The sequence below is a fragment of the Chenopodium quinoa genome, unplaced genomic scaffold (assembly GCF_001683475.1).
Source record: "Chenopodium quinoa cultivar QQ74 unplaced genomic scaffold, ASM168347v1, whole genome shotgun sequence".
In the NCBI taxonomy this organism is placed as follows: Eukaryota; Viridiplantae; Streptophyta; class Magnoliopsida; order Caryophyllales; family Amaranthaceae; genus Chenopodium; species Chenopodium quinoa.
This window is the reverse complement of record NW_018744988.1, coordinates 1,662,096-1,678,398: the sequence shown is the minus strand read 5'-3', so window position 1 is coordinate 1,678,398 and position 16,303 is coordinate 1,662,096. Positions and strand designations below refer to the sequence as shown.

The window sequence follows — 16,303 nt, the reverse complement described above, 5'->3', positions numbered from 1 at the left end:
AAGTGTGCCTTAAAATTGAATAAAGTTATGCAAAATTTTCATTCTTTGCACGAGTTAATATGTTAACAAGTTTAACTGCAATACATTTGTCTTAAACAAATAATAATCTGAAATACCATATTTTTCAAAGATGTCTGACACACTTACAAACTAATTTGTTTTAAATCATAGGATAATTTTTTTCATTTTAAAACAAACAAACATATAGTTCTATTTCAAATCTTCAAATAAGATAAACCCATTATTTAGTGTTAATTTCTGATTTCTTTTAATTTTTGCTTATTAAAATGTGAAACTAATTCTGTTAAGCTAGAATCAGAGGAAAAATGAGACATGTAAAGTTAATTAGGGAAATTTTATTATGAGAAAATCTAAAAGAAATTACAGCAGAAAAGATATATATATTTAGTTACAAATTCTAACTAACTTTACAAATAGGACAGAAAATATAAATATCTAATGTTGAGTTGTACAATATAACTTTCCAGAAACAAAAGCTTCTTTTCTGATCATCATCCCCCTCGAGCTGGAATTAGGGTGGCAGGCTAATCAGGTACCACAATTAGGGGTGAGCATGGGACGGGTACCCGTACCGTTAGTACTAACAGTTCGGGTACCCGATAACCAATATCACTAAAAGTGATATCCATAACCCGAACCGATAAGTTCGGGTACCCGGAATTCCGGTACCCGAATTTTCGGAACGGTTATCGGGTGCCCTATAAAGTATCCAATAGTGATAATTAAACTTAAAAAAATTAATTATTATGATATTTTTTTAACTCTAATTAACAACAATACCACACGATCTTGACCAAATTATTAATAACATTACTAATTATTGATATTTATAGTGATTATGAAGTAATGTAAGAGTTTAAATATTGAAAAGATAGATTTAAGTAGGAAAAAAACAAAATAATTGCTTATCGGAACGGAACGGGTACCCGTTAATTTTAAAATGATACCCAAAAACCATACCCGATTACAAATTATCGGAACGGGTACCCGAACCGTTATGGTTATCGGATCGGGTACCCTAATTTTCGGAACGGTAACGGAACGGGTTTTCGGGTTTTCGGTTTTTCGGGTAGTTTTGCTCAGCCCTAACCACAATGCTAAGCTTGAGAACCAATGTCTGATGTTGAGAGGCTCCTAGAGGCTTAGTCATGATATCAGCTTACTGCATGTTTGAACTAACATGCTCAAGGGTAATGAACCCTGATTCCACATTCTGCCTGACATAATGTACATCTATTTTAAGATGTTTAAAAATTTCACGCATATAGGGATTCTCTGCAATATGTTGAGAAGATATGTTGTCACTAAGTAAGGTGATTGGTTTAGGAGGATGAATATAAAGGTCAGAAAGTAAAGTGTGCATCCAAGTCAACTCACTTGTTGTTTGACTCATATTGCGATATTCTCCTTCAGTTGAACTCTTTGAAACCACCTGTTGCTTCTTAGTCTTCCAAGAAATCAAGGAATATCCCAAAAAGATACAATAGTAAGAGATCTGGCTGAATAAGCACAAGTGCCCCAATCTTCATCACAATAAGCTTGGAGCTTCAAGTTTGTGTTATCTGAATAAAACAAACCATGCTGCAAAGTGCCTTTCAAATACTTCAGAACATGTTGTGCGGCTGAAAAATGTGGCAGTCTTGGATCTCCAAAGAACTGACTCAGCTGTTGTACAGCATAAGAAATGTCAGGCCTGGTCATATTCAAATATAGAAGCTTCCCAATAATCCTTCTATACATCTCTGGATCAGAAAACTTATCACCAGTGTCTTTGTGAAACTTTAAACCCTTTGGAAAAGGAAAATCATCCACCTTGCAGTCTGTCATGGCAGTATTTTCTAGCAAATCCAAAATGTATTTCCTTTGGTTAGAGAAGAATTTCTAATGACCTCAATTCCAAGGAAATACTTCGGCCCTGTTTGGTAAATAGCTTAAAGCTGAAAGCTGAAGCTGATTATGTTAGCTGATTTTGACTAGCTGATTGTATTAACTGATTTGATTAACTTATTTTATTAGCTGATTGTATAAAAGTGTTTGGTAAATAGCTGATAGCTTAAAGGTGATTAAGTATGTGAAATGACCAATAAGCTAATTGTAGGGTAGGTAGTTTAGATAGGATTTTAAATTAAATGAGGTTATAAGTGTCATTTCACAATAATTAATGAATAAGCTAATTGAAAAAGCTCCTAAAATGAGCTTTTTCAAAAAGAGCTTATTTAGTGGAATAAGCTATTTCAATAAACTTACTACCAAACACTTGTATTAGCTTGTTTGACTAGTCAATCAACTAAAGTTAGTCAAATAAGTTAATATACCCCCAATAAGCTTACTATCAAACAGGGCCTTCAAAGGATCCAAATCCTTAATTAATAGTGAATTGAGTGTATAATTTGTCCTTTTTCTGTTGTATCAACTATCCAATCTGATGTTTGAAAACATGTCAAAGCAGAATTAGCAGTTGAAGTAGAAATAATACCTGCAAAATTCATAGAAGTGCTGCAAGGATCAACCACATCTTGTTGTTGTCCCTGCCTTCCTTTCATGCATCATCTTCATCATTTCTTTTGCAACAGCACCAACTAGAGCAGAATCAATCTGAGGATCCTTGCCCTTGGAAGAGTAATCATCGAAATCCAAAGGTGAATCATTCACTTCCACCTCACAAACATTTGCAACCATCTTAAAGGAAATTTCTAAACCACCACCAGACTGCTTATTGCGTATAGCAACATACCAGTCAGGAAATCCATGGAGTTTAAAAGAACCATCAATAGTATGACCTGAATCAACTTCTCTTGCAGTGATCACACTTGCGATCAGACTTATCAAGTTTGAGACATTTGACGTCTCGTTTAGAAGATTGTCTAGATTGAGGTACCTGATTATTCTTATAGGTAGCAAATGCACTACTCTTAGGGCTGGCAAAAACTGACCCGACCCGAACCCGACCTGAAAATAGCGGGTTTGGGTTGAGATTTCTGACCCGAAAACTTAAATGGGTCGACACGAACCCGATCTGATAATTAAATGGGTTTGGTTAAGGTTGAAATTTTCAATCCGAAAATGAACCATCTAACCCGGGAAAAAAAAAAACACGGAGATCACTCTTAAGCCCAAGCCCAAAAATCCACCTACTAAAAGAGAAAACCCCTAAAACCCTCACATTCTCCTTCTCAAACAGGCAAACAGTCGTTTTTCTCTCTCTCCTTGTCTCATTGCCTCACTTGTGTCTCCTTCACTCCTTTCCTTCAGTCCTACAATCATTCCTTTAACCTTCTCCTTCATCTCAAGGTAATTTTTCTCTTGAATTTATTTACATGCTTTCGATTTTTTTTTTTTCGTTTTTAGCATGTTAATTTTTGTTTAATTTCGAAGTCATTTGCTCTTTATATTCAAATTCATCATCAGTTATTAATTTTTTTTACATATATATGTTCTTAGCTTGTATTTTAATATCTAAATCTACTTGTTTGATTTGATATTTCTTATTTTAAGATGGCTATTTATTAAATTGTGAAAATTGCATCTACTTTCTACTACTTTGCCGTAGTGTTTATGGTTTGATTTGTTTTGGAATTAAATATACATATTATTAAAGTTGATTTTGTATTTTATATAATCTAAATTGATGACTTGAATATTTATTAATGTGTTTTTGTTATTGTTTGCAGGAAAGAACGAACAACAAACCAGCATGTGAAGGATTTTGAGAAGTTAAAATTATGTTGTAAATTTAAGTTTCAAATCCCTTTAATAGGAAGTTTTGGTTGTAGATTTAATACATTTAAATTCATTTATGATTTACAGATTTAAAGTTGAAATTCAACTTGTATTGATTTCTTTTTGTTTTTAAGATTTTTATTGGTAATAAATTTTTCTTTAATCTACCCAAAAAAAATCATGTTAAATAAGGTCAACTTCGGGTTGACCCGAACCTGAAAAAATCAGGTTAGGGTCAAGAACTTCGACCCGAAATGCTAAACAGTTCAGGTCAGGGGGTTTCAACCCGAACCCGAAATGACCCGAACACGAAAATGACCCGACCTAATCCGTTTGCCACCCCTAACTACTCTGAGAAGATAAATCCACTTTCTCATTCAATTTATGTTGCCTTTCAATTTGTATAAGCATGTAATATGCTCTATTAAAAGTATGAAGAGGATCCATATTGATTATGTTAGTCTTAGCAGCATCATAATCTCTGTTTAATCGAGCAAGAAGCTAAATCAACTTCTGCTTCTGATCAACAGCTAAAATCTTCCTTAATATTCCACAAGTACAACCAGCCAAAGCACCACAATCACAATCTGGAAAACCTTCCAATAACTGGATTTCATCCCAAACTCTCTTCAACTTAGAGTAATATTGAACAATTAAATCAGATTCTCGTTCAATTGAAATCAACTTCTTATGTAAATCAAACAATTGAGGTGCATTGGATTGACCATACCTCTCAAAAATTTCGTCATATAGCTATTGTGCAGACTGTTGAAGAATAAAACCTTCAGAAATCAGCTTATCCACTGAATTCAACAACCAGGATTGCACCATATAATCGTTGTGTATCCATTTCCAAAGATCAGGAGAATTAGAAGCAGGTCTTCTGCAAATGCCATCAATGAAGCAGAGCTTATTCTTAGCTCCAAGAGCAAGTCGAATTGATCGATTCCAGGTGAGAGAATTATCTCCATTAAACTTGTGAGCTCCAAGATGTTGATCAGGTTGGTCACCGAATCCAAGAAAATACTTATCAATATATCCAGCAGTAATAGAGTGTTGATTTTGAGGTTGAGAGTCTTGAGCCGCCATTAAAATGATCGAAAGATGTAATCGAAGAAGCAAATTCAATCAAACAAAACAAGCGACAAAAGTAGAACAACGAAGAACACAATCGATGAAACAAGTTCAATCGATCAAAATATACCTCAATTTTCAAGAAATTGAGCAAAATCAAGAAATCCAGCAAGAATTTTAAAAGAAATTTCAGCAAATTGCTGAAGAATATCAATCAAAATCAAGCGAAAAACAATCAGAATCGAGCGTTTAGCTCTGATACCATGTGAAACTAATTCTGTTAAGCTAGAATCAGAGGAAAAATCAGAGAGAAAATGTGAAGTTAATTTGGGAAATTTTATCATGAGAAAATCTAAAAGAAATTACAGCAGAAAAAATATATATAGCAAGTTACAGATTCTAACTAACTTTACAACTAGAACAGAAAATATAAATATCTAATGATGAGCTGTAAAATATAACTTTCCAGAAACAGAAGCTTCTCTCTGTTGAGTTTTTGTTTATGTTGGTAACACGATTGAACTTAAGATGATTCAGTTGAGATATATTTACAAGCATCAGACAAACTGTGTTTACCAATCTTTTTAGACTCTCATTGGGATTCGGGTTCCAATTCCAGTGTCTATTACAGGCAGGCTATGTGTTGTTATTTGGTGGTTCACCTATTTCTTGAAAGTACAAGAAACACAACACATTACAACATACATATCATGGTCGATAATCAATCAACCCTGCACTTGGCCAAGGATATAATGCTCCATGAGAGAACGAAACACATTAAAATAGATTGTTATTTTACTCGATACAAAATCCATTGCTTGTAATATATATACAGCTGAAATAATTATTATTCACATATATATAGAAATACAACTCCTACTTCTATTTAGCTTGGCGTTCTTCATTTTTCTCTCATGATTTTTCCATAAAATTTTGTTTAATTCTATCATAATTTTATCTATGATTAATTAAAGCTTTTACAATTTACCTTTTTAAATGTTGTTTATGATTTGTTTAAAAGGTTTATTTAATCATTCATATTTAGTTTATAATTTTATATTGAAAATATAAATTTGTAACCATTATTATAAACTTGCTTTTACTTGAATCATTCATTTTTAAGAATCACATATAAATATATAATAGCATAACCACTAATAATACAAATAATTCAAGTAAGACAAGACACCAACTAAGAATGTTGGCAATGTAAGTTACCCACAAATTGTAATGCGGAAGAGACCAAATTACTCGTTCTCCCGCATGTAACCCTTTCAACGGGGTCCATGTGACGTGCGAGTTTATTACACTAAAGGATGATTTATTGATTATCATCCACATGACTAGTTACGACTATGGGATTCATCTAATCATTTTCTTCAATTCTACTTTTTTTTAATCTTCTTTCTTTTGGCCTGTTTACCGTTATTAAGGATTGCATAGATTGATTATAAATTCACTATTATTTAATTACCTTGTGATTCTATCTAAGAAATATATAATACTCCGTCTCTCCATTTATGTGTATATATGATTATGAATTTATCTCATTTTGAAGAGGGAATTGAAGTAATTAATTATGGATTTAGTTAAATTCATCTTAATGTGTAGTTTTCACAATATTATATTTTTCATAAGTTTTAATAATATGTAAACGGCTTGGTTGTTACCTAGCTGATGATTGACTTGCATGGTTTCCAAGGCTTTGATTAAGATTATAAATTGAAAATAAAACTTTATTGATATATTCATATATCATGTGAACAATGATTAACTTTTACGACATGTTTATTAGGCGATAAGGATAATGAATTAAAAGACATTTTGTAGGGAAAGTGCATGTCAATGTCCCTATAATTAACACAATTTCTATGAACGTGTATATTTCATCATAAATGTTCACTAATACATTAGATATGGTGATGACTGGTACTATAAAATTCATATTGAAAGAGGATGTTTAATAAAGGGTTGGACATGTAACTCATTACCATAATTTCTCTGTTTATTATCATTTACCTGCTCCAAACAAGTCTTTCGGATCTCTCTTGATCATCGTAATTGGTCAACTAATTAATTAACAACATTATAAAATATGCATAGTAATCGACAACATCATAAAATATGTGGGATACTTCATATTTTTGCATTGTAACTTCTATGTATTATCATTTCTCAATCCTCTCTCTAAAATTATTATAATATGACACTTTTCAACCGATACTACTTATGATATTTGTCGATTCTTAGAATCAACCAATTATTTTACCTTACTCTCTTCCTTTAAGTTACTTTTACAATAAAACCAAAACGCATACTTCCGAGTGCATTTAATAACTCAGCAATAATGTCTTCAAGCTTATATATCTACACCAATCTTGACCCATTTGCCAAATCAACCAAGTTTTTTATGATAAAGCTTCAATTCATACTAATTTCACATGATTACATGCTTCTAGAAAAATCTAATTATATAGATCATTATAAAAACTAAAATAAGTGCTAAATATGAGCTTAATGAAAAGAAATAACAACATAACAGATTAACATTTGGGGTTTTGCATTTGTTAAATCCCACCATAACCAAAAAAACATGTACTACATTATCATTGGACGGCAGAATGAAGTAGTTTGATGAGGTACCCAAAAAATGTTTAATAATAAACTCCTTTGTACAATCCATTAATAAATAATATCCATATACTAATTCTAATTCATTCATTCCTTAATTAGTTTATTAACACAGCCAAGCTTATTCTTCTGCTAGCTAGCTAAGCTAATAATCCTAATGGAGGCCATGAATAATATACTAGACTTCCTGGCTTTAGGGTGTTAACAGTACAATAATATAATTATTGTGACTTCGGAAGAATTCTAATCAACCAATACGTTATAGTATAAACAAATCTTTCGCCAAATAAGCTAAGAGACGAACTACCACTAGATACAACCAAGTTAGCTTTTAGCTTAGCCTTGTATGATGACACGTATACAACTGTATACCCTGTTAATTGTGTTATTGTTACTCCGTATATATCATTATGTACTCAGATCACAATATAGTACATGTTAGACCCTAGTTAGACACTTAGACCGACCTAGCTAGTATGGGTGCAGTGTATGGCACGTATGCTCCTTATTAGTTGTATAACTGTTAGACGATCAACGACTTATGGTCTTATTCTGATTTACTAAACCGAGCTGAAGTGAACTGATTGGAGCTGAACTGAATTGAAACAATCTGAAGTGAATTGAACCGATCCGAACTAAACTAAACTGAATTGTTTATGAGAAAAGATACTAAACTGATTGGAGTTGAACTGAACTGAACTGAAATTAAGCTGAAGAAAACAAACCCTTAGCATACCAATTGGATGTTAGTGAGTTAGTGTAGTGGTGATTAGGACTACACTTGATAAGGAGGACTGCGTGTCGATCTCCCACAACAATTAGGAGGGAACTGGAACCTAACTATTTAAAACTGATTCCCCCGAAAAGGTGAATTGGGTGGAACCCAAAAAAAACTTAGCATGGATTTGTATAGTTATACTTCGTATATATTAGTGTAAAATGTAATATGGATGTAATGCAAGCCATGGTAGTTAGTTATAAATTTAATTTAACTTAATTAAAAAATAAAAAAAAAAGGATAAGGAAAAAAGGGGAATAAAATGTTATAAGTTGAAGTGGATATTAAAGGAGAGAGAAAAAGGTGGTGGGGAAGGAAATCCAGCTCATAGTGGTGAAGGAGTTGATACTGACCCCACGTGGAGAGGTGCTACCAGTTCATGGAGTACAAACACAATTGTAAAGATTTCTCAATTATAAATTATAATTACAATTACGAATTTTTTAGGAGACCTTCAGAGCTGTCTCACAGCTCAGTTATATGGACTCCCTCTAACTATAAACTATACCCTACATGCACCCTGCCCTTGTAAAAGACTAAAAGTTTTTGGTTATTTTTTTTATTTTTTTTTTTAATGCTTCGATTTCTAAATACTACGTAAATGTCTTAGTGTACTTATTTTAGATGGTAGAATTCGATTGATTAATACGAAGTACAATAGTATTTATAGAAAATTGGATACAAAAGTTTGATAAATTAAAAAGTTACTGTAATAAAATAAGTTGATTTATCTAAGAATAAGATTTTTTGGTGAAATGAAATTGTGATTTAGAGATCAGAACATATAAGCTATAAAGTATGGAAGTACTTAGTAATGATTATTGTGATTAGATTTAAGGGATTTATATAATGTTGAGTTGGATATTTGGAGCGTTTGCTTTTCTTTTAAACATTCTCTCTTTTTCATGAGAGCTAAGTGTAGCTCCCTTTCAATCTAAAAGGACACCCTTTTGCTTTGACTTGGGTACGTAGAAAAGGACTTTTTAAAGAAGCATGGTTTCCAACTTTTAAAGGGCTATCCATGTATTGTCACATTTGATTATGCTACATATATATATGTTGTTGGCTTTTAAATTAGTTCAACTTGCTTGAGAATGATCATTATTAATCCATCGCTCTCTACATCTCGAAGAATAAAGTGGCCTTTAGTCTCTACTATATTATGGAGTACTTGATTACTTTGTTTGTGCAGTGGAAGGTATTTGAGGGTATCTCTTTATAAATTCGGAGTTTATATGATTTTAATTAATCTAAACTCAAGTCAGGTTAGGCTTCTAATAGGGAAAGCTCTCTTAATAGCATACATAAATTATACCTTTTAAGTACTCAAACCTAAAACCTCTTATTAAGTTGGAACAAGTCTTTCATCAACTGATCCTACTTCAAGTCGAAGAAAAAATTATACTTCTTATTAGATATTTAATTCCAACCCAATAACACTGTTTTTATTTATTTATTTATACATAATTACAAAATCATCATATCACTTTGCAAAGTAATTCAAATGCCAAAAGGCTAAATTTAATATTGGTGCACCTCTCAACTTATTATTTGATTTATTTAAGTTTCAAACTTAACTTATCTAAAACTAACTTATCTAAATAGATTTAGAATTATATAAACATATTTGTATCTATTTTGTCTATAATAAATACTTTGGGAATGTGTCTAGATTAATTATATAACATTATATGTATATGAACCAAACTAATTTGTCTAAACTTATCATATTATGTGTAAACTTGCTTCTTAATCAAATTTAACTCGTTTATGACAAATAATAAGTGATGCTCAAAGTCTTTCAAAATAAATCATGTAAAACACATGAAAGAGTAACATGATCAAGACAAGTCACAAGAGGCCAAGAGGTTACAAAAGGGTCATTTACTTTGGGTTTGGGTTGATTCATATTTGGGTAATTAAGGATGTTTTTCATTCATGATATAGATCATGTCACTCTATCAAGTGAGGAGATCTTTAATTCTTAACAAGTCTTGGTGGATGAGTGGATTCATTTAGGTCGAGTCTCTCAGAGCATGAATTACTCCTATTAGTCCCATACCACATAATCCACATTAACCTAGTTGGGTGAGGTATCAAGTCAGGAAATTGGGTTGGCTATGAGTCTATAACAAGTCCGAATTAAGCCAGGTCTATTTTATTGATGAGTTATGCTAATTTTTATGTTTATATGAATCGAAATTTAAATTGGCGTTATTTTTTTGGATCAAATCGGGTCGGTTGAATCACTATTTGCCACCTCTTGGCTAGCAAAGTTAAGTCGAAAATACTTTGGTGAGACTCACAACACAACTTCTAAGCAGAATCGCAGCTTCATACTTCCTGTTCACCGGCGTTTTGCGGCCGCTTGAAGGCCGTAGCTCTCTCGCCTCGCTATTTACCTACACTCATTTCCGTCTCTCTCATCTGAGGCTGCGTTCTCTCTGCTTTATCAAGGTATTTTTTGTCAATTTTTTTTGGTTAATTTGTGTTCTTGAGAAAGTCCGAAAAAAAAACTGATTCTCTGAACAATGAACAGTATATGTTAATTTTTCGTTAATTTCATTTAATTTGCATTTTTTGATGCCATTTTTAATTTCATGAGTTTAATAAGCTTGTTTTCAGATTATATTTGTTCAATAGCTGGGTTAATTTGGGCTAAAAGCCTAATATCTACTGATTTTCTGCGAATTAGGGTTTTTCGTTTACTCTTCATAGCTAATTTGCTTGTAATTTGATATTGTTGTGCATTCTTTCACTTTATGTAATGACCTTGAGCGATATTAGGTGCAATTGAGGTGTATAGTGTAATAGACTAGATTGGATTGTTTAATTGTTGCAATGTAATAATTCAATTTATGGAAGAAGGGCAGATTTTTCATACGATTAATCAAAGGTTACAAGGATAGTTAGTAGCTTGAGGCTACAAGTCTCTAAGCCACTTTAGGTAGCCACTCTCTTGTGTTTGCCTTACAAATTTCTGGATGAAACTATTACAAGATTCAACTATCATACTTAAACTAATGGTCAAGGCTGACCTTAGGGAGAGTACATGTGACTACTTAGCTAATTAAGAAAAACCATAAATGAACATAACAAAAGATGGTTGCCCTTCTTTCCTTCAATCTCCTTAATTGTTTTTGGCCTTTAGTAAAGAAATGCCTTCCCTATGCTCCGATGGCTGCTGCCCTTTTCTTGCGCCTCGAATACACCATCAACGGTTGACTTGAGTCCATTACATATAGTGGATGAAACATTGGATAAATGTTAGTTCTTCAAGATGAATGTGCTATTTGTACTACATTGCGCTTTATGTTTTGTTAAATTTGGAAGTTGTAGAAGATGATTACTCGATTTTGGGCTTCGGCATTTGGCAGTTGCTCCACATTAGTTTATATTTCTGTAGTTGGTTGAATATGTTCTGTATCAATATTTTCGAAACAAGAGTTGTTGGTTTGGCAAGTTGGCAACATTAGGCATGGTGTGCTAGAAATTGTGGTTTGTTTTGCGCAGGGGTAATTGTAGCTTATGAATTTAATCGGGTTTATCATTGACACTTCTGAAATATTGAAGATGTTTAGAGTCGTCTGATATACGATACGAAGTATTATTGAGTAGCAATGTAGCATGACTTAGTGTGGTAATTTGCGGATTGGGTTTAAGGTTTTGTCCCTTTAGCAAAACTTGTAAACGTAGATATTTGTAGTTTCGTTGTTCTTGTAACAGGGTACACACTACACAGTTTCGAGCTGTAAGCTAAGTGTCTGCGGGTTATCTTTTTCTATATTGTATACCGTAAAAATGTGTTTTTTTTTTTTTTTGTAAGAATTTGTCATGGATGTGTAAAACTGTGAAAGTACTTCTGAAATAACTAGGCAGCTTATTTTCTAAAATTTGAAGCAGGAAACATGTCTGTTAGAATTTTATTTTGGTCTCACAAGGATAGTGGTTTGGTTTTGGTTCTTAGGCATATTGTAATAAACATGGAAGAGCTCCTAATCATAAATGAAGCTCTATGAAGCCCTCTTACTATTATTTTTTCTAAAATATTTGCATTCTTAAAGATTAGAAAGAAAATGGCAGCATATTTATTAAGTTCCATATTTTTGCTTTATCTGTTTTTAAATGGGGAATAACATGGGTTAAATAGGTCGATTAAGTGCTAGTAAATACTTCTTTAACATATAAAATTTGCTTCAATTCTGCCAGATATATGTATCGTCTCTGGAAGAATCAGACAAGTATGTATGTCTTCACTGCTTATCTCTCACTACTAGAAAATTTTTGGGCTGATGAAGGTGATATTGAATCTGCCTCACACCTGCTTTCAGATCATCTTGGGGAGACTTTTTTTACTTTGGGTGAATAAGAAGACATTAGCTCTGCTTTTTTGGAACTTCAGTTATCCTTGTTGGGATTCAAAGGAGACTACCATGCATCGTCATCTTGGATATTTACTTACAATTTGCAGAGTTATTCAACAAGATCTCAAATGTAAGCTAGGGGCAGTACCCAATAATCAGTTTCTCAATTCTCTTCACATCTGCCCTCCATGTTTTCCCTCCAACCTGGTCAAGTTTCGTGCTTTTCACCTTGAAGAAGACTCAGTTTTATGTAATCAAAGAGTAGAGCTTCATGAACTTCATAAGAATTCTGAAGAGCTACCAATGAACTTTGATATGACTGCTCTCAAGGTTCAAAATTTGCTTAAAGATTTCTCAAATAGTTCATATGAAGAGCTTGTTAAAGCTCTTGATAATTGTGGACTGACTTTAAGTGAGGATTTGGTGCTTGATGTGCTTATACGATTTCATTCAGATTGGAAAATGGCATTTTTGTTCTTCAAATGGGTGTCTAATAATCCAAGTGGTTATTTTCCAGGATCTAGGGTTTACAATGAACTACTTGGGATATTGGGGAAGGCCAAGCGCTTTCAGGAACTCAGTCAAGTTTTTGACGAAATGTCGAAGAGAGGAACCATGAATGAGAGATCGTATGGGATTGTGGTTCATAGGTATGCTGCTGCTCATAGGATTGATGATGCAATTGAATTTTTCGATAAGAGGAGGCAGTTTGGCCTTCCGAATGATTTAATTGCTTTCCAAACGCTTTTGATGTCTTTGTGTCGGTACAAACATGTTGAGGCTGCTGAATTTTTGTTCCATTCAAAGAAATGTGAGTTTCAGTATGATATCAAGACTTGGAATATTATCCTTAATGGTTGGTGTGTGCTAGGCAGTCTACGGGAAACAAAGAGATTTTGGAATGATATTATCCGCTCTAGATGTAAACTTGACAAAATTACGTATGGGATTTTCATAAATGCACTATGCAAGTCAGGGAAAATTAGTACGGCAGTAAAGTTGTTACATGCTATGTGGGAGAAGGGTTGCACTCCAGACGTGGTAATTTGCAACAGTATCATTGACGGGCTGTGTTTTAAGAAGAGAATTCCTGAAGCCTTCAAAATATTGAGGGAGATGAATGAGAAAGACTGTGAGCCTGATGTGGTGACTTACAACTGTCTTATTAAGCACATGTGTAAGATTCAGAGGACAGAGGCAGTCTTCCAATTATTGGATGAAATGATGCAGAAGGGTGGAAATTGTTCCCCGAATTCTAGGACTTATTGTCACTTGTTAACATCAACAAAAACACCAGAGGAAGTTCAGACTTTGCTTGAAAGAATGAAATCTAATGGATGTGAGATGACAGGAGACTCGTATAATTTGCTGCTGAAGTTGTACATGAATTGGAATTGTGAAGAAAATGTTCAATCAACTTGGGCTGAAATGTTGAGAGACGGCATGGGACCTGATCAGCGATCTTACACGGTCATGATCCATGGGAGGTATGACCAAGGAAGAATAGAAGATGCTTTGGATTATGTCGAAGAAATGACATCGAAGGGAATGGTGTTAGAGCCCAGGACAAAATTGTTGGTTGACGCCATGAACATCAAGATGAAAGAGAAAGGTATAGAAATAAACGATACTAAACAGTCTAGCTATGCGCATAGGAGAGAGAGAGCAGATACATTTCTCTCTCATCAATGAAGCTTTGGCAATGCTGAACTTTTCTTTGGTTGCGTCTATTAATTCTCCGATATAATACTATATAGGAATTTCTCTATATTAACATGAACCTCAGGTGCATGGATTTTATTTTTTTTAGATTCATCTTTGGGTTTTTTTTTTTTTTTTTTTTTTTGTTTGTGGAAGATCTCAACCTAAAGTTAATACAAATTATGGATCAAATAAATTAGTACTCTCCCTGTCTCTATTTTATTGTCCCATTTGACTATGCACAGTCTAAAAATGACAATGATGCAAAATAAAGGGACGAAGGGAATATTTTTGTATGTGAAACTCTAGTAGCCACCCTTTCCCCTTTCCCCTTTCTCTTCATGTCTCATTTTAATACTTGAGACTAAATTCTCAACACCCTTGGAATCTTTCCAAAATTATTCTATTTCGTAATAGAGACTAATATCTACGAAGTATATATACTTCATTCGTACTTTTAATATTGTACCACTTGTCTTTTAAAAAAAGTTTTATAAATATTGCATAGTTTTTATTTTAGGATAAAAAATCTTTGTTCACACTGCAGATACCCAACATACATCTTACTTTCTCACACTTAATTTTTTTGTTTATGTTTATATCACATGGACAGTTTTATATTTTTACCTTTCTCTCTCTCTCCTTTTTTCTCTTTTTTCCCACTATCAAATGTGTCCAACCTATATGGTGCAATAAAAAAAAACCAGAGATGGGAGTAATATACAATTGGTTGCAAAATGTACTCAATGGTAGTTTTCTATCTCATTGGGTGCACCTATATAGTATATATATGTGCATGCAAATGTATCTAAAAGGTACCTAAATTTTCTTTTATAAGGGTGTGGTGCTAGGGCACATAAACTACCGACTGCAACTAGGAGATTAGGAGATGACCTACACCCCTTGTTATTAAAATCCCGATTTATATCTTAAAATCTTACGATTTTACGATTCTTGTATATCATACGATTCGATTTACGATTCTACCCGATTTTACATATTTTTCTGAACTAGTGAAATCCTTACAAGTAACAAACATGTTTATACAGGTTTTTATAAATATATATTGTCAAGTATTGATTTCTTAATGGGTAAATAAGTATTATCTATCAATAATTAGGTTTCAAACTCATAATTTCAATATATTTAATTATATTTATATTTGACGTCTTGATTATGCATGTCGGTAGAATCTTACGATTCTACGATTCGATTCTGATAGCCCCTTCCGATTCAAAGTAGAATCCCGATTTTAATAAGTTTGCCTACACCATTGTGTTTGTTCTACAACTACCCAAAAACAAAACAACTCCTTTATTTTCTTTGCCGTCTAGTTAAAGCCTTCTTTACTCCGCCTTTTAAAAAAAAAGCAATAAAAAAATATTCAGTTCAATATATATAATGCTAGTTTAGTAAATATAAGTTTAATTTTAAAAAATCAGCTAGTTCTAATATATTATACTAAGCAACCAATTCGAGGAAAAAATAGTTTTTTTCTTCCTACTTTTGATGTATTCCTTTATTGTGTTTGTATTCGAATAAGAGGATCTTCGATTTGAGCACATATGCCACTCACACTCAGCCAATTTTGAATCGATTGGGTGAGCTTTGACTCATTGGTTGTTTGGTTTAGGTTAGGCTAGTTTGAAGTTAAATAAGATTTCTGATTATCTTATAATAGATAAATTTCATATTTAGGTGAAGCTCGTTAGGTCATAATCAAATACAATTGTATAGAAACTTGATACTCAATGCGCACGAGACAATCTCTTTTAGATTGTCTATGATGTATAACAATAACCATATACTTCCTCCGTTCTATTAATATTGCAACAATGAACTTTTTGCACTATTCATCACTCTTGTTTGACCATATAATATGAGTTATACGTTAAGCAAAATATGGTTAAGTGGGATCTTGTTGGATTCGTCTCATAAAATACTTCCACAATATCAATTTTTTATAATTTTTACTCTTACACAATTATAGATATTTAGCATATAAAAGGTGTTT

General features: G+C 32.8%; 2 protein-coding genes across 4 annotated transcripts; one reads left to right on the top strand and one right to left on the bottom strand.

Annotated features, from left to right (window-relative positions):
* Positions 1-1,479: 1,479 nt before the first annotated feature.
* LOC110706515 (uncharacterized mitochondrial protein AtMg00810-like) lies at positions 1,480-1,848 on the bottom strand. The gene has a single exon (XM_021884434.1). It carries the CDS (start codon positions 1,846-1,848, stop codon positions 1,480-1,482), a length of 369 nt encoding a protein of 122 aa, XP_021740126.1.
* An 8,341-nt stretch (positions 1,849-10,189) lies between these two features.
* On the top strand, positions 10,190-14,919 carry LOC110706601 (putative pentatricopeptide repeat-containing protein At3g15200). Of its 3 annotated transcripts, none has more exons than XM_021884543.1 (3): positions 10,190-10,681; positions 12,434-12,465; positions 12,556-14,919. In XM_021884543.1, the coding sequence occupies exon 3, from the start codon at positions 12,658-12,660 to the stop codon at positions 14,278-14,280; it is 1,623 nt and encodes a 540-aa protein (XP_021740235.1). In that variant the 5' UTR covers positions 10,190-10,681; positions 12,434-12,465; positions 12,556-12,657; the 3' UTR covers positions 14,281-14,919. The 3 variants fall into 3 exon arrangements, with proteins under 3 accessions (XP_021740235.1, XP_021740236.1, XP_021740234.1); XM_021884544.1 differs by having other exon boundaries at positions 12,434-12,469; XM_021884542.1 differs by having other exon boundaries at positions 12,434-14,919.
* The last annotated feature ends 1,384 nt before the right edge of the window (positions 14,920-16,303 follow it).